The sequence below is a fragment of the Phaenicophaeus curvirostris genome, chromosome 13, assembly GCF_032191515.1.
Source record: "Phaenicophaeus curvirostris isolate KB17595 chromosome 13, BPBGC_Pcur_1.0, whole genome shotgun sequence".
Classification (NCBI taxonomy): Eukaryota; Metazoa; Chordata; class Aves; order Cuculiformes; family Cuculidae; genus Phaenicophaeus; species Phaenicophaeus curvirostris.
In genome coordinates, this window is record NC_091404.1 from 9,789,565 (window position 1) to 9,812,049 (window position 22,485).

The following is a 22,485-nucleotide window of genomic DNA, read 5'->3' on the forward strand; positions in this document are numbered from 1 at the left end:
GTTCAAAGTTAAGAAGCCCTCCGCTCTCCCTTCTACAATTCAAAACATTGTGGTAGTACTGGATGCTATTAATGCCAAATTGCTAGAGATGGTGTCTCCCTGAGACAAGAACCACTTGAAGCATTTTGCTCCCTGTGAAAATACCTAAGGTGAAGAGTGAGAGTTCTGTGTTATGCAACATCAAAGAGTGAAATAGCAAGTGATTCTTTTTAAGAGAACCACCAAAATCGTGGATGTTTTTACAAGGGCCATCTAGGCCCCAGAACTGGATCTTGCTCTTTTTCCCTCCGATGACACTCTAACAGTGATTTTACTGTTAAACGACTCCATGGTGCTAATCTGTAATGGTATGTTACCATGAAACAGAAAAGGCCCAGAAGTACTTGGTTGATGTGGTTCATAAAAAGGACTTTCACATCCTTCAGATGAAGGATTCTAGTAACTTCACTGGGATAACTTTTATAACTAGGTGTACTGAGATCCTGCTTCACTGTTAACTCCTTCAATTTATCCAGTAACACAGTAAGGCAAATGAATCCACCACGGTTCATATTTGTAGCAGATTGCATACGAAAATATGCACTCAATTTCAAAAATTTCAGCTTTAACTTAACTGCTAATTTATAGTCAGAATATCCCACAAAGATGAACTTTGTCACCCCTCATACCAAACAGAGTTTCGCTGCCGCTTTATAAATGGCTTTCAGGAATTCAGCCTTAAAGGTGCTCACCACTGAAGTCCTAACCTGATGAAGGATGAGATCACATGCACATGAGATTACAACCAAGAGCTGGCAACACAGCACATTTGGGTCTATCCTCACCCCTCATCTTTCTTCAGCAGGAAATTTTGTTTCAGCGCAATTTCATAATTTTGTCAACAACCCCCCAACCAGGTCTTCTACAGGTGCACGCCCGTGAGCACCAAAACACATCAGAACCATCAGCACTCCACTAAACGCAGTTGGGAACTGCTGGAGTACCCTGAAGGCTGTCCTGGGCATGCACAGCAAATTCTGGTGCACAATGAACTAAGAAAATACGCACATGTTTCTGCGTGGAACACGACAGGTTTGTGACAAACCCACTGAACTCTGCTCACAAACTTTGTGGGAGTGGGTGTCCACAAGTACTGAACAATTGACAGCTGAAAACATTGAATGTTTAATTCTGCATCCCTGCTTCATCCTGCTTATGTACACTTTCCAAAATCCAGTGAAATCAACTGCAGTTTGAGGGATACTAAAGTGATACTAAGACTAAGCGTACTTTTTCCTGAGTACAGACTCTGAAGCTGTAAATGATTAATATTAATAATGGGAAAAATCTGTCATGTATAAACAGTATAAACAAACAGTAACAACCATTTAAATTTGTTAATCTGAGAATTTCTTTTCTCTGATTCTCTTTCATAAACAAAATATTTTTTTCATCAGGCAGTATCCATTATGTTCATCGTTGGTGTAGTTACAAGGCAAAAAATGTGGATTATTGATGAAATAGATCATAATGGCTCTTTCCAAACCATTATCATTTATCATTTAAATGTGTATTCAATGAGCTTTAATCTGCAAATTTGTCACGATTGGGAGCCATTATGATTTAACAGATTCATTGTGTTTGCTTTATTCTTTTTTTAATACGATGCATGGTGTGTTCTGTAGACTTCATGTGAAGTCATTTTTTAACCGATCAAAATGGACATTTAAAAACTCACTACAGATTAACTACAACTGTTTATTAAAGCCTTAAGTCTTTAAAAACACAATGATGTAACACCATATGCACAACACTAATAAATGAGTCCTAAAAAGTCTTCATAACCAGCGACATTGCTCCTTTTTTTCTGAAAAGTCTCAATCTCCCATTACTTCTAAGAACCGTGCTCATATCTGAGATTTCAACTCTATAAATCTTCTCCAGTCCCCTAAATAGGTACTTTTTCTACCAGCTGAGAGAAAGCAAACAAAATCAATGAATGCCCTCTCACTAGTATTAATCAGTCTGTGCTGTGTACCATATATTACCAAGGATTCAACATTCTGCAGCTTTTTTTAATTCACAAAAGCCAAGTAATAATAAGAAGAACAGCATGTACCACTTTGGGTAAAGCAAAATAGCATAGAAAGTTATGTATTTTGGAGAAGGGAGGTGTTATTGGATTTTTAGCTCAGTGTTTGCATAGCTGCACAATTTACAAAACTGTAAGAAATGTCAGCAACTAGCAATACATGAGCTTTTACTGGGTTTTGGCTACAGCAGATTAATTCCATATCCAGTTTGTATATAATTCACTTAACACCTTTTCTTACTCAACTTTTGCAATTTCCTGAATAAAATCCCTCTGAGAGCAAGCTGCACACTATCTGAGCAAATTCCCCTTGTAGTCGCCAGGAACATTGCTGTTTGCTTTGAAAGAAGACATGATGGGTAAATGCAGAAAAGCTGATCAACCCAGAATTCAGATCATCCTCTGGTTGTGATCTCCCTTTCGTTCTTGACATTATTGACAAAAGCTGCAAGGTGGGAAGGGTTCTCAGCCAGGCATGAGGTGAGATGCCATCAAGAGACCAGAACTACAAACACCATATCATAGTTTACCTCATATCTTTTCTCTTTTGCAGCAAGATGCTCTGAAGTGGGTTGGGGGGGATGACACACGAAGGCAAGTGATACGCACATGTGATTGACAGCTGTGCCAAAATTAGTCGGAAACTGTGGCCTCAAAAACGGGTATAAGACATGGTGCTTCTCCTGGCTAAGCAGCCGACAGCCCTGCTGCAGTGCGGCTGCCCCGGAGCAGCTGAAAGCTCACCAAACCACCGCAGGGCTCTGAGGCAAGGATGCTCTCAACTGCCCCTCAGGCCATGCCTGCAGGCTGCTAAGAGGAATGACAGTGCTGAAGGCTGTTCTCATTATACATGGCAATATTGTAATTCCACAAAAAGGTAGCAGATAGCTGTAGTAGGACTGCATGACACTGCTGCTCTCTGCCCACGTGAGGTGCACGTGGACACTTTCATGCCACCCCTAAGCACTGTTTGCCCCACGTTCATATATTAATGCATCATTCACCCATTTTCCAAGAACGGCTGACTTTTGCCTTAAAAACAAGTATTTCAAAGCAAATAAAATATGCATCTAAGAATAAAAAAGAAATCATCTATTGGACTTAACACAAAACGATCTCACATAAAAGGAAGTATTTTTTAACAGCACATATCTACTTTATGGCACTGGTCTCTTATCTTAGTGCTTATGAGTTAGGGAAACAGCCCCTTGGTGGATTACCTTTCATAGTTTGCTCAGTAATGTGTTTACAAAGCCATTGTTACAACTAGATGCTTACATATTTTGATATACAGCATGCACTGCAACAGTACATCTTCAGAGATTTCATGCTTATTTTAAAAACCTATTTAAATGTTTTTTACCTTCCCTCCCAGCAAAACACAAGTTTATTGCCAGATACTCCAGGGCTCCATAGTCCACTCTGACAGTAGTTAAGCTAGAATTAGTGCTACTGTTACCATTTCCTGCAAAACAGCACTAATTTCTTCACTGAAAGGGTTTTTAAGCTCTGGAACAGGCTGCCCAGGGAAGTGATGGAGTCACCATCCCTGGAGGTAGGTGTGTAGATGTGGTGCTTAGGGCTATGTTTTTGTGGTGAACTTGGCAGTGTTAGGTTTATGGCTGGACTTGACGATCTTAAAGTTCTTGTCCAACCTAAACAATTCTATGATTCCAGAAGTCTAAAACACGCAGTGAATGATACAAAACACATTATCCAAAATGTTGTCTGTGAACAACTGTAATACCTCCACTGATCCTATAATTATACAATATGCCAATACATAACAAAACCTATATTTGGTAGAAAAGTCCAAAGAAAACTAAAGTAAATATATGCATGCCTTCTACTTGAACTCAGACTCCACAGTCTTAGGATTTTGCAGTAAGTCTGGACTTTAAGTTTTGATAAAACTCTCTCTTCCATAATTTTAATGCCATCTACCTACACTGTTTAGCTTTCATCTAGCTATACACAGTACCAATAACCCAATCTGATTCTGCAGCAGTTATGTAGCTGTACAGAGCACCAAACCCAATCCAAGAGTATCTATCCATTAAGAAAGGTCCTTCACCTGTTATGTAAAACATATACATTTTAATAATTTTTTTGTGTGTGTGAAGACTACAACAATCCCTACAGGGAACTTAGAAAGAGGGACTAGCGGCTGCTGGGAGGCAGCATGCCTCTGTTCGATGGGAGATGTCATTCTGGTCCTTCCTCGCCTTAGTAGGAGAAGCAGGAACCTCAGAGCATACTCAGAACACTCAAGTATTTGGGAAAGCCATAGGTTAGCATAAGAAAGTGCTGCAACATGATCTTCAAGGTTATTTGATTTTGAGATGAGGGGGATTCCTGAATAAAGTGGAAAAGAGCAGGAAATCCCTTACGTGACACTTGGCACCTTCTCCATTTGCGTTACAAGAGCAAATGTTCTGTTCTCCATGGGGACAAAAACAACTTAACCTCCTTTAGCAGTGAAGGACTTGCATTATTATCTCCATCTGACTGTTCCATTGATTAGATTGGAAAATGAGTAACTTTTATCACACTTGATCTGAAACAGCACTATCTAGCTTATGTTTATCCCTTTACATCTACAGAACAGATAATTACATGTATCCTGGGAGTCAGATGCGACACTGTGATGTCTCTTTTGATCCCTGGTGTCAAGTTAAAGGAGAAAAAACCAGAAAGTTGACCTGTGATTTAACACTGGCCACTGTCTGGCTCCTGCTGCCAGTTTGGTCTGTGTGGTTCAGGCCTTTGCAAGTGCACGTCTGGCCCTCTTCTCACCATGCAGGTTTGCCTGCTGCCACCCCTAAAATCAGAGTCTGTGCTGGATTCTGCAGTGTGTGCTTTACTTTGAATGGCAACAGACTTTTGCCTACAAAAAAAATCAAGACAGTTTTCTGGGTTTGGGTCTGGTTTTTTTTTTTCATTTCTCTGTTTCTTATTTTTTTAAGCACAGGGAAAGGCAGATTATTTCAATTAAGTGCCTGTCACTGAGAATTGTAAGCAATCTTTCTTCAGTTCCGTGCAGCAGTTGCAGTTTTAAGTTTCTCCCTGCTTCTGTCAGGATCTAATTTTCAAGACCCCGTTGCCATAGCAGCAAGTTGGAATTTTAATCCAGTACTAAAGGTCAAGACAGGTCACCAGTTTCAGTTCCTCTTCAATCTCCCCATAAAGAGCCACAAAAAGAAGCTGAGATAAAGGTCTGACCTAACAAAAAATTCCAGTCTAGCACACAGCCAGACTTGAAGCCATATGATTTGTATAGGCTTTCAAATTTGTCTGGAACTATTGAAATTCATGCTAAATCAAATATGGGCAGCGCTGATTCACATTCCTCTCTCTCTGCAGAAGAGAACATACATATCCTTAAAACAGTTACGTGCACATAACTTATCGGGGATACCCAAAAAGCAAGTACTTCAGTAGAGCCTAACAGGTAAACAGCAGCGAAAGCAATCCCCTCATTACTGGAGATACTTACTATTACTGCCGACTCAGAGGAGCCCGACAGCTGCATTTAAGTTTTTCCTGTCAATATGAGGCAGATGAGTCAACATCTTTCTTTCAAAACCTGTAAAGATCTTCCTGTGAAGCATTTGAAGTAAACAAGACTTTCCAGCAAGGGCCAATTTCCTGAAAGCTAAACTACCTTCAGATTTTGTTGACTATTTTTATCTTGACGGATAAAGAGCTCCCGTGGAAATTAGGAAATAACTTCTTATTTGACAAGTTTCTAGGCCCCCTCCTGTGTTTTACATAACATGGAATTTAATTAAACAATTGGTTTACACCTACTTAAGTAAGGCTACAGACATCTCCCTCCTCTAGGGCTACATTATTTTTTCAGAAAGCTGCAGTTACATCATTTAGAAAGACTTGAAAATAATTTTGTCAAGATGCACGGACACAAGCGAGGGAAGAAGCTATTCCTCCAGGAATCAGCCCAGAAGTAGGGAATATTTTTGGTTTTCACTGTCTGGGAGGTTCTGTTTGTAAGGCAAAGCTATTCTGAACCTGTGGCTCCAAGGGCTATCCAAGACAGAGGATAATGCAGTGACCGCGGCCTCGCCCCATGGGGTGTTGTGAGAACTTCACTTCATAAAAACTAAGCCCTCTGGTCAGAAAATTGATAGGCTTTGGAGCCCTGCTGAGCCCTCAGCCCAAAGGATAATGGTAGCAATATAAGTTCCTCTGGATGAAGAGTGTAAAGCTGAGAAAAATGTGGTGGATTATTGGGGTTGTCAGAGGGATTCAGAGGAAAGATGCAAAGGATTAAGTTGTGATATTAGGAAAAGTGGCTGTTAGTCTTACCTAGGATATTTAGGACACAAATTGGGAGTTTCGAGTCCACTTTGGTATTATGAATGCCAAGCTTCCCAGCAAAATCCATTCTTCTTTCAAGCTTATCAGCCATTTCCGATTATGACTGTTTTGCAGCCTGATACAGATGAATCTAAGTGACAATTTTCTCGGTTTGTCTCAGGCTGCTGAAGTCTACAAAACCAGTGAGAAATGACAGTAAGAATGAAAGGACTAGAGTGAAGAACATCAGGAAGGGAAGGCCAGAGAGATAAATAGCTTAGCTCTGAATCCAAAATTTACTGACAGGTCCGAGTTAAGACAAAAGGGAGCAGGGTGAGGTCCAAATGATGGTGGCCAGAAAACCAAGCAAGAAGTTAGTTTATATGTAAGTCAGTTTATCAGGAAGCACACAGCTCAGAAAACAAATGGGTGGGAGAAGTACTGAGTGTGGTGGCTTCCTCTGCTCTATTCTAATTTACATTTTCAGATTTACTGAGTACATTTGTTTTTCAAAATGAATGTTTGAAGTTTCACTGAAGTTCGGAAGTGATTCCATCCCACAGAAATGTAAATTGGGAGGTCGGTTTGAGACTGGCCTTAAGCCATGAAGGCACAACATATGCTGCTGCCTGTGGAAAAAACTCTTTAAATGCAGGGAAACCTGCAGCAGATTTGCAGTCTAATCAGTTTCCAAAATGGGAACTGATATGTGGCGGACAGGGAAATACATCCCAAATCCAAAGATGTTAATGTGTCATTTACCTGTCTCTATTAGTACTGACACTTCAATGGTCGCAGTTCAGTGGCTGTACACATTTGGCAGTGATGCAGTAGTGCATCCTACTTGAGAACAAAGTATTTCAACTGCTGCTCATTAGTTAGGGCAAATAAATGTTGAATTTTTAATGGGGGGTTCTACAGTATCAGAGGAAATTTAAATGGTTCAGTGCTCACTTGAGTTGCAATCAGCAAGGCTGGCAAGAATGCAGTCGGTTAGCTTGTTTCAGGCATTCTTAAAGGCAGTAATTATGTAAGTCTCTGATAGTCAAGAAAAATTACTCAACATTGATCTGCAAAATATAAGAGAATTAATTTAGTTCTGTGCCCACAATCTTTTAAACTGATTTATAAACATGTCAGGAGAAAGAGATCATGGAAAAGAATGTATTAGGAAATAACTTTATTTTGACAGGGAGTTTAAAGTCTATGTGAGCCAGCTGAATAATGAAAACAAATTAAAACTCTAATTTAAAAATTATTTTGAATAATGGGCTTATCTTCAAGGATACAGGGCTTTTAATTATGACACTGGATTTTAATGTATTTCACAGCAGCTGAAATATTTTGCGAGTTTGCTTCCATAGGCAACTGTCTATAGAAAATGCTTGTATTTTTTATTCCAACTTACTTTTCATTTTTCTCAAAAGGAAAAGCCTGTGGCAGTGAAAAACTAAACAATATAGTCTTTACTAACTATCATTCCTTCAAACCCAAGAACTTATGAGGCAAAAGGATGCAGAGCAAACTTCTAACAAACAAAACAAGACAGTAAACATGAAAGATGAATGACATCAAAACAGACCTTTCTATTTTCATTTGCTATTTGTCCCTTTAATACGGTGCACTGGAGCCCTCTAAAGATTAATGGAGTTCCAATTACATGTCACTGTTGTTTCACTTATCATAATTTGTACATGGCAGTGTAAGTCCCTTGGATTCATGACTTTCCTAGTTTACCCAGAGGGAATATCTTGGGAACTTCCTACTTCTAACAAACAGGCAGTACTTAATCTAATAATTAAAGCTTGCCACACTTGCTAAGTGAAAATGAACGTATGCTATAAAAGAAAGCAGGCAATCAACACTGCTGGATCAATTGATGCTCTTACGCTTTAACACGATCGATTAAAAAATGTAATTTGAAATAGTACAATTTCAGCTTCTTCAGTGTAATACACCTAGGCTGGATTGTGACTGGAACTCGGAAACGGAGTTGGATAGATAAATAGAAACATTCTTCCTATTCCAGTTGGAGATGAATTGTACATTTGTGGCTCATGTGATTGAACTGGAAATGATGCATCAACATTGAATGAATCCCAGTTTTTTAAAACGGATTCCTTTCAAGGTTAAGAATTCATCAGTGCTTCTTGATTTGAATGTTCTGAATAACAACAGTACTTGTTGTTGCATTATCCAATATACAATTCTTCATGTAAGACACTCTTGATGTCTGATTACTTTTCATAAGGACCTCATGTTGATTCATTTCAAACTGAGAATTACCTTTAATTTGTAGCTTGAACATGCTGCCAAATTCTGTTTTCCAGGCTCAGGTGGCTGGCCCTGACACAGTGGAGAACTTCCAAAAAGCCATTAGATACTTATGAAAAGTAGTTAGATGTGAAGAAGCACATTTCCATTTTCAAACAGGCTTCCATCAAGTATTATGATGATATTCGCAATTATAAAACAACTGGTATTTACTGAATTTTTATTAGAACTGTGAAGCGAAACCCTGGCCCAACCGACACCAGCGGTGAACCCCCTTTGAAAAATCCTTGCTGAAATATCACAGCAGTGTTTCGGCTGCTTGCTTTGTTTTTGAGCCCACTGTGTTTAGCTGTTCTCTAGCCCCCATACAGGTTGTTTCTCATTAAGTATGATGGATAACAAAAACTCTATGAAGATAAAACAGGTTGGTTTTGTCTGATCCATAAAAATCCGCTGCTCTAAGTTTTAATGGTTTCCGGTAGTTCCCTGAGCCCATGAGAGGGGCCTTTTAATATTGTATTAATACAGTAAGTATAGGAAGTAATTTTATGACAGGGGAAGAATACTACTATGATTACACTCTTCTTTTTAGCTGGGCTTTTATGGAAACTACCCAAGACTACTCTGCAGCATGATTTCAAAACACAGGATGTGCTTGATTAAAAAGGTTCTGGGTAGTTTCCAATTGGACAGAGGCCAAATGCTAACAACCAAAACAGAACAAAAGGACTGGATGTTTGAAGATGACATACTTGCAGTGGTAATTATATAACAGAAACCTACATCGTGTGCTGAGTTCATACCCTCAAATTCATGGAAGTTGACAGAAAATCCTTCTCAGTGCAATTGGTTGCACCTTATCTGTTCCTGCTTACTATGCTTCATAATAAACTAATCAGAGTAGACTGGCTAAAAACTGACTGCACAATACCCGATGGAGAGTCACAGTGAATTTGAAATTAAAAAATGAAAAAAAAAGATGAGTGCTGTAGTTTACATAGCCTGATTTCAGCTATAAAAACTCACCATGGTATAGACACACACGCACACAAGCGCTTAAAAATTAATTCACTCAGGATCTCTGAGTAGAAATTCAGATCTGAGGTTAGTCTACATGTACACGTACTCATGTACAACACGTGTAGAATTCAGACAAAACTGCAACTGCTCTACCTTTCATTTTACCGGATAAAAACCATTGGGGATTGGATTTCTCCAGCATGTGGATATAATAAAGTACATTGAAATAGTAAAAAAAAAAAGGATCAATTTTGTATTTCAGAAAGCTTTAGACAAGAAGTCATGCATCTTGTACCCCCTTACAAAACCTGGACATTGGTCAATTAATCCACCTGGCAGTACTTGCTTCCATTCTTCCCCCTAGAATCATGCACCCAAAAGGTTATCTTGCAATCATACATACTTTGCTCTGATCTTCCATGATGTCAACATTTCTACACTTGATTTCTGTAATGACATACAGGCAGCTTGGCTGCTGGAGCAGCACACAGCATCATGAAGGTAAAGTATCTTCGTTCTGCACGCATTGCTCAGCTAGTCATAGTACAACTCAGCGATACGGTGAATGTCAACATGTTACTACCCATTCCTACGGATTTCAAACAAAGCCAATGGAATCTATAAGACTGACACTGGGAACAATATAAATGGAAAATACAACTTAAGTTTCACTTGAATTTCAACTTTAAAAAGTTGGGGAATATCTAGAAACATCTCCAGGTTAAAAGTCTCTAACGAACAAATCCAAATTCAGTCAGATTTGATCAAACTGAAACACAGATAATGGATCCCGCTGACGAACAAGGAATTAGTGGGGGATACAGATTTGAAATCAGTGAGATCAGGCTGTGGTTGAGACAGTAGAAACAATGTTACAGGAGATAAGTTGGACTGTCATTTCAATCAGACATTCCAATATCCCTAAAATTGACTGGTTAGAAAGATTAAATCCTTTTTAATACAACAGCAATCTGATAAAAACTATATTATTAAAATAAACAATGCAGGAGCTTCAATCTATCAGGATTATTTGGATCGCACTATCCAGCTCTGCTTGATACCATTCCATCTTTCTGCCCCATTCTCTGCTTTAATTTCATTAGTCTTCAAGTACTGTAATTCCCAGTGAAAGCGGTGGTAACTGCACATGCAGATCTAAAGAAACAAATTGGCCTTGTAATACCATGTCTCACAGTGGACTGCCTTCTAACCTCCCAAAGCCCTATGGAAATTCTTAGAAGCTGCCTTAACAATTTTTCTGCAGTAAAAGAGAAAAAGTGATAGTAATGGGTTAGCTGATCTTCATTTGGAAGCTAAAAATAAAAGCAGCTTTATTGCAGCTCCGATCTCTCATGTGTAAAATCTATCACCTACCATAAGAAGACAGTTCATTGCAGCAGAAATCTGATTGATAGTACTGGAACTTTAGATCAAGCAGCAGAACAGAGAGCAACTGGTTCATAAAATGTACTCAGTGTCTTCGGGTTTTATATCAGGCTTCCTATAGAGAGCTCTGGTCCCATTAAATGCGCTATATACCACTGAGCTCTGAAGCACTGTTCTTTTGAAATTCAGCTTATAACTATAAACCATGATTGACAAGTCTATTACTGTTGGTTACAAACTATTGAAATATTGTATTTTATGGTATACTCACTAAAATATTTTTCACAGTGGAATCCAAATACACTTGCTTTAGGAGAAAAATCTTTTTAAGATGTAATAATATTTTTTTACTTTTTTTTTTTTTTTACTATGGAATGTGCTTGATGTTAGGTTTGGATCACTTAGATATTCTGAAACATGAAGGCACACATTCTGTTACTAAGAACAGCGGGCATAGTTGGCTAGATTACTTAAAAAAAAACCTAATCCATTACTGGAAATCAAATAGCAAAGGGCAAAAACTAATTTGTTCCTATGTTTCAAAAATAAAGCCTATTCACACAAATTAATCTATTTCTCATTAGCAGTCCTATCCAATTCTTATCCAATCTGAAGAAAATATGACTTCTTTTTAAAACTGAATTAGTCATTTAACCATAATTTCGTAAAGTTTTACTCATCAAACTTTATTTGAATGATACTTCCATGACCTGAGTTTATGTGTAAAGAACTGGACTTTCAGAGCCTGGTAAGCACACCAATGGATTTGGCAACCACATCTACTCTAGTGCCGCATCTCTTACATAGTTACAGACAAATCACTGAACTCCGACAAGTCCTTTCCTGTACATTAGCTTGCACTAAGAATCAACACATTTAAATTAATTTAAAAAACATACGTAGGTATCTCTGCATTGATTTTTTCCTACCCTATAGGGATCTACTTAAAACTCTGTCCTTAGTAGATTAAGGGAAACCACTAGAATAATTTTGAAGCCATTTTAAGTGAACATAATTGTATTTACTCAAATGTCACTTAAGTGAGTGCAGTTCCGCATTGATTAGTTTAAAATGCTTGAACACTAAAAAAAATAGCAGCTCTGAACTGACATCGGACCGAGACATTTTCATAAGTATAAAAACAACCTGCTTTTCAAAGTTATTATTTAATTCCTGTTTGTAAACAACTTTCAGGTCCTGGGGTAAACGTAAAAAAACCTAGTTCAGTCCCAACTCACTGCTACATTATCACAGCCCTACAACAGAGAAGCTCCAAAGAAAAATGGTTTAACAAAATAGAGAATTAGCTCTTCCACAATTTTCAACTGTCATATTTATAGATCATCTGTGATTTTCAGCTGTTTCAAAGTGTATCAAACTCAAGATCAGCTTTTCAACACCAACTAGCAGAAACATTCTGTATGATGTGTTATACTCTTTCTCACTGTAAGGATGTTAATGTTCCTGCATCATTTGTTCATTGGGTTGCATTTTCTGTTGTAAGAGGCTTAGTATCTGATGAGAGAAGCATAAAAGTGATTTAATTTTGGCAAGCTGTACAACTAAAATCAGCATTATTTCTGCTTAATAAACTCATCTTTCACACATACCTCTGTTAGCTAATGCTTAAAAAGAAGAAACAGTAATAAGCACTGAAAACATAAAAGTGGTTTATGGCTAATTTTTAAGGACTACTGAGAACACCTGAACACCAGCACAAGATTATGAGCAGAGCTAGATTTTAGTTACCTTTGGAGAAATAAGCTCATTCTTTATGATAAATTTAAAATGAGATTTAAAGCTGGAAATAATAATACTTACGACTTTTGTGGCACTGACTTAGTCGCAACTTTCCCTGCTGGATCACTCCACTCTGCAAACAAAGGAAACACATTTTCAAATGTCAAAAGATTACTGTAGAATTAAAATGCACCCAAAGCTGTCAGCCCATCTAATTATACTTGGTTTCACAACATGCCACAATGCATAACATGTAATAAAAAATTGAACTGATCTGCTTTAGCACCATAGAAATTAATTTTTTAGCCTTTGTTTTAATGATGTTAAGCAGCAAAAAAACCACCCAACCCTGACTGTAAGGACTAGGATGATAAAGACCTACTTTGTACATTGTATCCTGAGGTCAGATGTTGGGAGTCCTGCAAAGAACACACAAAATGTCAGCATTAGTTAAATAAGATAAAGAAGGTAACATGTATTTAAGGGCATTGGCTTTACGCTGCTAGATTAAGGGCACGGGCTTTACACAAACTTGGAAGGAGATGGTACACGTAAGGGATCAAATTAAGTGATATTATTTTAAATAAACATTACACATGGAGACAATGCACCACTGAGGGCCCCTTCCATAGTTTGACAAGAGCTTGTTCTCTACTGCTGTAAATTTGCATATCACCTTTATGGATATACTGCACAGATTTGCACCCACAGTGATCCTAGCCCTTTCCAGGCATGGCTCTGGATGTGTCTACAAGCCATCCATGATGTACAATTCAGACCACAGAATACATGCAATTGTGCACTCAATTCAGAACCACTGCCTTTCTCTGGGTTTTTTTTTGTTTTGTTTTGTTTTGTTTTTTTTCTCACTGCTTGGAAATACAGTAACCTTTTATTGATAGTCAATGGTTTTATTTGAACTGTGACACACAGGATTTAAGAAAGATGCAGGAAGCAGATCTTCACCTGATGGAAATTGATCCAAATCCAATTAAATCAATGGAAGCACAACAACTCTAAACCAGCAAAGAATTTGGCCTGCAATACTGAGCATGCTAATACCAGGATTCTTCTTGGCTCAAAATAACTAAGCTGCTTGTTTAATATCACAGTGTTCTCTTCCTCAGTTTTTCTCTAGGCTTCGTAGTCCACAGTGATTGTAATCAGCTTTCCTTCCAAGCAAAGTTTGATCATTCGAAATTAAGGCGTCATGTACAACCTCATCTTACAGCCAGGCACTACTTTGCTTGAAGTGTTGGTTCTGTAGGATGTTAAAGTCATTAAAGCCCTCACTGCACTTCCTCTTAGGGCATTATTAGTTCCTAATATTGCATTGTGCTGTCAGTCAGTCCCTTGTGAAGTAAATCATGCCCTAAGAGTAAACATAGCACTTGAAATTTGAATGTCAGAGGGATAAATTGTTCTGATAAGTTCCTCCTTTTTTATCACAGTTCTTTATATAATGTTTCTCATGAGGATAATTTTTTAAAAAAATAATTAAATCAAGAACTTCTTATAGTGCCCGTCTCTGGTTTATATGGCTGCACAATCCAGCCACGTTATGTCTAAGATCGATAATTTGGCTAGCTATAACTGATTCGATGTGACACTCTGAAGAGACATTTCTATTGTATTTTTTAAAGTAAAAGTAGCAAATTTGGAAACATTTATGTGTTTGCCTATATCCTGAAATGCTAGCTAAAAAAATTAAAAATCTTCTTTATATTTCGTGTTGAAGTGATATAGTCAAGAACTTTAGCATCAACTTTTAATACACCTAGAAATGAACTTCGATGTGGACTTTAAAAGTTCAAAACCAACTCACTAGAAACAGAAAACAAAACTCTAGCTTTTCTGAAGCTATGCTTATGCTGCTGCCAAAGGAGACAGTGATGTCTGTAGGTCTTAGATCAATTTCTGTAAGCCCATCAAAAACATAAATAAGTGGCATAAATTAAAATTCCAGCGGCAACCCCCGGGTACTCTCGGTGTAGCCACACAGGTCAGACTCCACCTCCACCTAAATGGGTTCAACTGATTTTAGCTCAATATGCAATGGGGATTATTCCCGTGTGGTTATGACTCCTGATGCTTAGTGCTGCAGCAGATAACTGCAGCTACATTGGCAGTGCTAGAGTAGTAACTACCAAATTGCATTAAAATAAGGCATTCTGGACACTGGTTTTGTTTTTTTAAGGAGCCACAGATACTGCTAATTTCATATGATTTCCAATTAAGTATGGTGGCTGCATGCCAGACAGGGGAATATCTGCCAAATAGATAAAATCAGTAGGAGGAAAATCATATTCCAGCTTCTAAAACGGGATACAATTGCTTGAACCATAACGTCAAGCAGTACCAGTTTTATAAGCTATTTTGTGAGTCCTGCCTTTAGAAAGAATCCTTTATGTAGCTCCGTGTCAGACTGGTGTTGCTATCTCAACCTGGGGAAGTCCTCCCCTTCCCCAAACATGACCAGCTCACAGTCATTGAGGCCCCAGAAGGTAACTCTGGCAGTAATTGTCCTGGGTATGAGCTCAATCTCTAACAGTGCTACAGGAATCACAGCTAGAAGGCAACAATGGAATCTGGGCTAAAGCCATGTTCAAATCATACAACTTAACGATTTGCTGTGTCAAGTGAGCTACAGGTATTCTCAGGCATGTGGGAAGTGCTGATTGCATGCTTTTAACAAGGCAAATAATAAGGATCATGTTGTGCAGCTTCGTGTGCCCTTGCAGTGTGTGTGCAGGCAGGTGCAGGAACAGTTTCAGCAACTGCAATGTGACCATGCAGCCTAAGAGTAATCACTAAGTAGGAACAAATTACCATTTCAGCCATTGCATTGCACAAACAGTAATAGAAGAAAACCAAGTAAAATATATTGTACTTTGTGTAGAAAGGTTCTCCTAACAACAGAGATAACGTTTACTCTGCCTCCACTGTAACTTCTGCAGCTTTAAATAAACAGTCCTACTGGTAACTACATTCTGACTGGGAATTTCCAACTAAAATTACCCTCAGAAATTGTTGAAAATGGAACCAGTTACAAAAATAAACTCTCCAGAACGCTCAAAAGAACAGAATGTTAATTAGGTCACTGGTAATGGCCTATTTGTACCTTGCTTGGGATAGAAAACTTGGTCTGCTCAGCCTTGCCAGGAGTGTGAATAGCAGTAAGAGGAGGTGGCCAGGAATGGGTCATCTCCTAGGGAATAAAAAAAAAAGCAAACATGTTTTTGAAAACAAATTCATGTACATAAAGAAGAAAGAGAGGAAAAACTGATCAGGTATCATCCAGTGAGCCTGGAGATGTAATTGCTTAAGGAATCATCACCACCCATCCTTACGCAGTAGATGAACACCTTAACCACTCAACAAGCAGCACTTCCTAGGAATGAAGGAGAGGACAGATTTTACTCTTGAAAATGTTGAGCATCTGTGCTTTCATCTGGTGCGATCTGACTCCTCCTCTGTGGTCAGCCTGTCAAGCTGCAGGAATGAAGCCATCATAGGCATAAAACAGTTTTACATGCAAAGCCCCAAGCAGGAAGGGGTTTCCTCCTGTATTGCACCGTATGTGATCCTGTAAAGGACTGCATGGTAGCAGAGTGCAAACCTAATCAAGATTGCACAGTGGCAAAATAAACCAGAGGCAAGTCTAGAAAAAGCTGGAGCAAGCTTGCAGCATGAATACCTAGTGTAGAAGAGAGCAGGGACAGCGCCCTGTACACCAAAGCATCTTCTCACAGCACTGGCCGTAGGCACTTATGTGGTATGCAGTGTCACAGCATTAGAGCACTATCAATTCCATTTTAAAGGAAGGCACTAAAAGATTAGGTAACTTGCACTAAAAGATTAGGTAACTTGCACGGGACTACACAGAAAGCCCATACTTAACTAGGAAATCCAAGTCTCTGGTGAAGACCTGCCTACCGACCATCTAATCAACACACCCCTTCCCTGTATCAGTTAGTCATTTGTACATGCACGTTCCAGCTGTCTTCAAAGAAATCACCTGGGTGCCCACAGCTACAAAACAGAAGCAGAAGAGACAGTGCACACCCTGCTTTTTCACACTGAGATGTAGAACAGCTGCCCTGCTGAGCACAGGGGGAGCAGACTGGGGCTTATGTTCAGAAGAGGGGAAAAATCAGTAAAACAGAGAAACTGCAGAACTGTTGTTTTAGGCAAAGTTTGTAAATGCCCTTATAATGAGTGTGTTTTATGGTAGATGCAGCTCCATTCTCTCTTACCTTTGTTTTTAACTTTAATAAATATTCAGAGAGGGAGTACGACTTGCCTCTGGCAATCTGTTATATCTTTGTCTTGGTTGTTCTTCTTTGCCTACAAAGCTCAGAAAGGATTCTCTTGCTCTTGAGACAAGGGAGAAAAAGAGCAAAAGAGGGATCTAGGAAATCTTGTGTGCAATGACCATAATCCTGAGTGCAGTAAACTAAACTTCTCGGCTGTTATTTCCCATTGGTCAAGTGCCAGTCACCACAAAGCTTACGAACATACAAGTTTCTGTAGGTAACACAACAACCACTGCAAATAAAAATATAACATAATGCAATTAATTAAGCAAAACACAACTGTTTTCAAAAAAGCAGTACAGTGGGTGCATCTGAGCTAAAGACATGGTGGCTATAGATGGACGCTAACGTATAGTTCACTGAACACAAGAGTTTCAGTTCTACAGTTGTCCCTCACAAATCATGTGTCATACAGGAGGTTAGGAGAGAACACAGAAAATGTGCCCCATGGTTCTCAGTCAGTGGGACAAGCAGACGTGAACCTCCCCCAAGCCCCTCTAAGGCACTAGCATTTTACTGAAGCCCATCAAATCTCCACCCTTAGCAACACTGCTCTTGCAGCAAGGTCTGGCTGAGCCTTGCAGGGGACAGAGCCCAGGAATGACCACTATGGAGAGAAGTCCTTGTAGAGGCTGGAGGGCAGGGCTGCTCCAGCAGCTCAGCCTCACTGGACTCCTCTGCTCCACTCCCACCGTTGCAGCGCACCACAGATGCACTTGTGGCTTACCTAAAGGGTCACGTAGCTACAGACAGCGCAGCCTGGGGCCAGGCTCTGCCAGCTCCTTGTGGAGACGACCTAGGAAAAGGGGAGCGTGCAGATATATCTGCACTCCTGAAAAAGCTTTTAGGTTTCTGCCTGTGGAGCTCAGGGCCTGTTTTCATTGCACAAAGCCCAAATGGTAGCAATGAGGAAGAAAAAGGCAGCTCGGGAATGGCTCATCCCTCCTGGTGGGTGAGAGTAAGGCAGCTCATTGCAATGACGAGAACACTATTATATTGCACTGATTGTTTGACTTCTGCACAGAGGAAGGCAGAAAAAGATTTAAGCATGTGGTGAACTTTTCTGTGAGATAATATAATCCAAATCCTACATGCCTCTGCCAAATCCTATGCCATAGAGGTTGCTTTGTGGCAAATCTCTTCATAGCAAAACGATGAAACAAAGACTCTATGACATAATTAAAAGAGGAACAGGCAGCCTGATTGAAGGCAGAAATGAATCATATTCTAGAACTGCAATTACAAACTTGACCTCAGTCTTTTCCTGCCCATGCATGAAAGGCTGGACAGAGAGCCTAGGATTCACAGGAAGGTGATGCCAGCAAATATTTCAGAATATTCACTGTCAAAATGCATCTAGTATCCACTGCATTCCAACTCAGTGGGCTGAAGTGGAAGCAAATTTAGTCATCTGTCTGTTAGGGGACACCTGAACATAAAACAGCAGGAAAAGGAAAAATCAATGTGCTATTATTTGAGGAAATTCAGTTACAAGGTAAGAAATCCTGACTCCACTGAAGACAGAGGCAAAAGTCAGCTTCAGTGAGGTTAGAACTATCCAATCTTCACATTTACAGAGTGACCTTGTGAGCATCAAGCTCTATTACAAAGGTAATGGCGAGCTATGTTAAAGCATTTCACTTCAAATATCACTGCAAGAAAAACTATTGGCTAGAACACTCCAGATAGGATCACACATGCAAAATAACCACAAGTATCTAAGCTCAAGGTATAAACAAACACTGTGTGTGGAAGTGGTGAGGAAATACATAATTATTTAAAGAAATTGACCTACTTCTACCTAGAGATAGGTGCCACAGCACTGTCGATAAAAGAACCTTGAATGATTGTAGAGAAACTTGTGAGTTTGCCCATCTGAAAAATGTCACTTCAAAATGTATGGGCAGCAACACTGCACCAACCACACAGCTGCAGGCTGCACTCACGCAGAGCACCGTGGAGGTACAGAATCACATGCAGAAACGGCCCCCACACTATTTTCAGTGAAGGGTCAAAACCCCAACCCCACATCCTGCAGAGACGCGACTGCCTGCTTGACTCTCTCCCACTCTGTTCCTTAAGCACATGCACACCACTCTGGAGAACTAGAAGAAAGGATGTCATTTGTTTAATCATCCACATGACTTCACTATTCTTTCCTGCGCCCCTATTTCTTTAGGAGGCCCCTCGTCTTTAAGTTAGTTGCTAAGCTCTGTTTTCACTGGTGAAATCTGATATATCTACCTTCTAATATGTTATGACTATAAAGAACCGCACAGACAGCATGTGTTGTGTATGTATCCATTAAAATGCATATATAAATATCTTGTTTTGTAAATAGCTGGGAAAGCAGGCAGGGAATTGCACCTTTTCTTCCCCCCCCCCCAGAAGTTAAAAAACTTTAATCAACCCAAATTTGGAAGTATTTAGAAATTCCTGGAAGTAACAATAATAAAATTGAGCATATGAAATGCTTTAAAGAGGAATTTAATGGAAACAAAGTAATCCCACAAAATTGAGTTAGGATTTATTTTCACATGGTTTGGACTTAAAATATTTCTGAAATCATGTTAAGTGTTGCTATGGAAGCTTTTTTGTAATAGACCTGGAGATTAAATAAGAAAGTAAACCTGCAGAGTTCATTGGCTTAGAAGTCACTGTGGTCCTCTGATGCAGTAACATCAAGCATCCTCCTTTCTGAAAATTATTTAAACATTGTTTTAATTGACTCCATGTGCTTTATTTATTAGAGCTAGGCACACTTGACTCTTCAGCTAAGTCTGCATTTTTCAGCTATAAAAGCCTTCAGGTCAGTAACTAAGAAGGACACATGCAGACGTGATCTAATGCATCACCCAAAATACAAATAGTCCAAGCAAACTTTTTTTAGGGCTGTGGAGGTACAAGGTCAAATCACAATTTAAATGGAAGGGGAGGACTGCGGAGGGATTTAAACTTGCAAGTTTCTAAGGAAAAGTTCAGAGAGAACTGAGTACAGAAGATAAGTGGCAGATGGTAAATAGCTTTACAAAACCAGTCCCTAAAATTAATAGTTTTCTTCAAGATTTATTTCCTTTCCCTGTGTTTCATTTTTCCATAATTTCCTTCTCGTTCAAAAGAAAGTGTGCAGTGTTTTTAAATACAGATAGAAGCACTGAGCCAGGCTCCAAGAGGTCATTATGGAAAAAAGCAGCTAGACTGTATACTATGTATTCCTACTGAGGCAGCTTCTCTTCCTACAGTGCTCACTAAACTGCTTAGCCTGATCTAATTTGAGGTCTCCCAAGATATGGGGCTCACGCTACTTCCCTTGGGAGAACTGTGGAGAGACATGAGAATAGTCTTCAATTACAGAAAGAACTGTTGCTAAAGGAGAGAATAATCTGTCTCTCAGTTTTATGGTGAGTATGAACTTAAACTGCAGCTAGAAAGATTCCAGTTAGATATACAAAAAAGCTCCCTAATGGTAAGGGCCGTACCGCACTGAAACAGATTGCTCAGAGAGCTACACAAGCTCCATCTTTGCAGGAACACACTTAAAATCACATTAGCACACATCACTCAGGAATAGCTTAGGTAGAATTGATTCCTGCACTGGGACAGGGACGTGCAGTAGATGATGAGATTTCTAAGACCCTTCCCAGTCCTTTTTCTTGATAGATCTCTGTCAGCCAAATGCTGCCCTTACTGCCTCTCTTGTGGATAGTAGATCCACAAAAAGGCAGAAGAAGAAAGCAACAATTCCAGTGTTTTTCTTCTGTGGCATCAAGAGTCCACAAAGGCAGTTTCAGAACTAGCACTTTGCCCACATCATTAGAGGGCGGCCAGGGGAGCAGGAGAAGCAGCCCTGCACATGTTGCTAGAGATAAATGCAATCTGAGGCCACTGCTGCTAAAAAGACCTCATTTGTGGCATTCTGTCAACTGTCCTTCTCAGTCCTTTTAGCTAAATCTGTTGCTTTAAACTTTCTCCACTTTTTGGTTACACAGTATGTTAAAGTTGCATTCAGAAAAATTAATATATGATCAATAGATGTTCTGAGGTTATTACAAACTTGATGTTACAGCTGGTGCTAAGCAACCTACAGCCTTGATGGAATAAAGATAACCAAGTGATTTACCATTTATTAAAGACTCTATTGATGATTTATTAATGTTTTATTAACTATTTATCAATGCAACCTTAATAAAAAGTGTGCCTTGTTTCACAGTAGCCTTCTCATTTCTGCATTTACACAAACCTGATCAAACTCTCTCCACTAGGAAACCAGCAATGCATGAGGGGCAGCCACATTTTGCATGTTACACATACTGAATGAAAAATCCATCAATCCACTTCATCTTTGAGAAAAAGAAAGAATGAATATATATATAAAATATATGTGCAAGCAAATGAATATATAGCTATAGATCTATATATGTATAAGCAAATGACATTAAAGCCTAAAGGAACACAAAGGCAATAAACCTAAGAGATGTTTTTCATTCATATTCATTATGAAGGAACAGAAAGTTTGCATGAGCAGTTGGGAATATCCTGACCAGTAACCTGGCCTGCTTTTTATAGGGCCAAAAGCTTCCTGAGGAAAGTATTTCGATACATTGTCAGTATTGACAGGGGCATGACAGATAAATTCATGGATATGCATTAGATTAGCATGTTCAAGCACTTAAAAGTTTTCTCATCATCAAAGGGATATGACTTTTTTTCCCGTAAGGGGCCGGGGAAAGAAAAAGACTTCAGTGATGGCCTGATGGCCTCCAAGAGAAAGTCAGTTTTCTTGGTATGCATGTTAAGGCAGGAAATTTCTCAGTCATGTAAATGTTTTAGCAAATTTATTACCAGCGGCCAGCTCCCAGTGCATATTGTTGGAGGAACATGTGATGGCACCTGTAATGATGCCTTTGTCATCCTGGAATTTATATCTTGCTTATGTACCAAAAACTACTAGAATGCCAGTTTGAAAAAGATGCATGGGTTTATTACTGAAAACCTAGCATTTATTCTTTAAAAAGCAACCATTTCCCTGACTATAATCTAAAAACACAGTGTTCACCTTGTGGGTTTTATCAATGACAACAAATAAGTTCCTTCTGTTCAGCTGGAAACGGGATACACTGTGTATCCTCTCACGGTAAAATAATATTCCCTTCCATATTAATAAGAAGGGGAAGGACAAAAATTATATTCAGTGAAAGATGACTATAGAAATTGCTTTAAAAGCTAATGGGCTCAACTATAAACTTTACAATGTGTTTTCCTTTCCTACTTTGTTAAAATTTGGAAATATACAAAGAAAGGAAAGGCAATACCAACATTTTCTATTGAGCTTCTTGATACTCTCTGGCTCCCATAAACCTC

The 22,485-nt window shown here is 39.1% G+C and overlaps 1 protein-coding gene across 2 annotated transcripts in view; it reads right to left on the reverse strand.

Annotated features, from left to right (window-relative positions):
- The window catches only part of AFF2 (ALF transcription elongation factor 2), a 326,439-nt gene that overhangs the window by 110,147 nt on the left and 193,807 nt on the right, over positions 1 to 22,485 (reverse strand). For both annotated transcript variants that reach the window (XM_069868041.1, XM_069868040.1), the window contains exons 5-7: positions 15,930 to 16,016; positions 13,191 to 13,227; positions 12,890 to 12,941 (exon numbers count right to left, since the gene is read on the reverse strand). In XM_069868041.1, the coding sequence (XP_069724142.1) occupies positions 12,890 to 12,941; positions 13,191 to 13,227; positions 15,930 to 16,016 (176 nt within the window). The remainder of the gene's footprint in view (positions 1 to 12,889; positions 12,942 to 13,190; positions 13,228 to 15,929; positions 16,017 to 22,485) is intronic.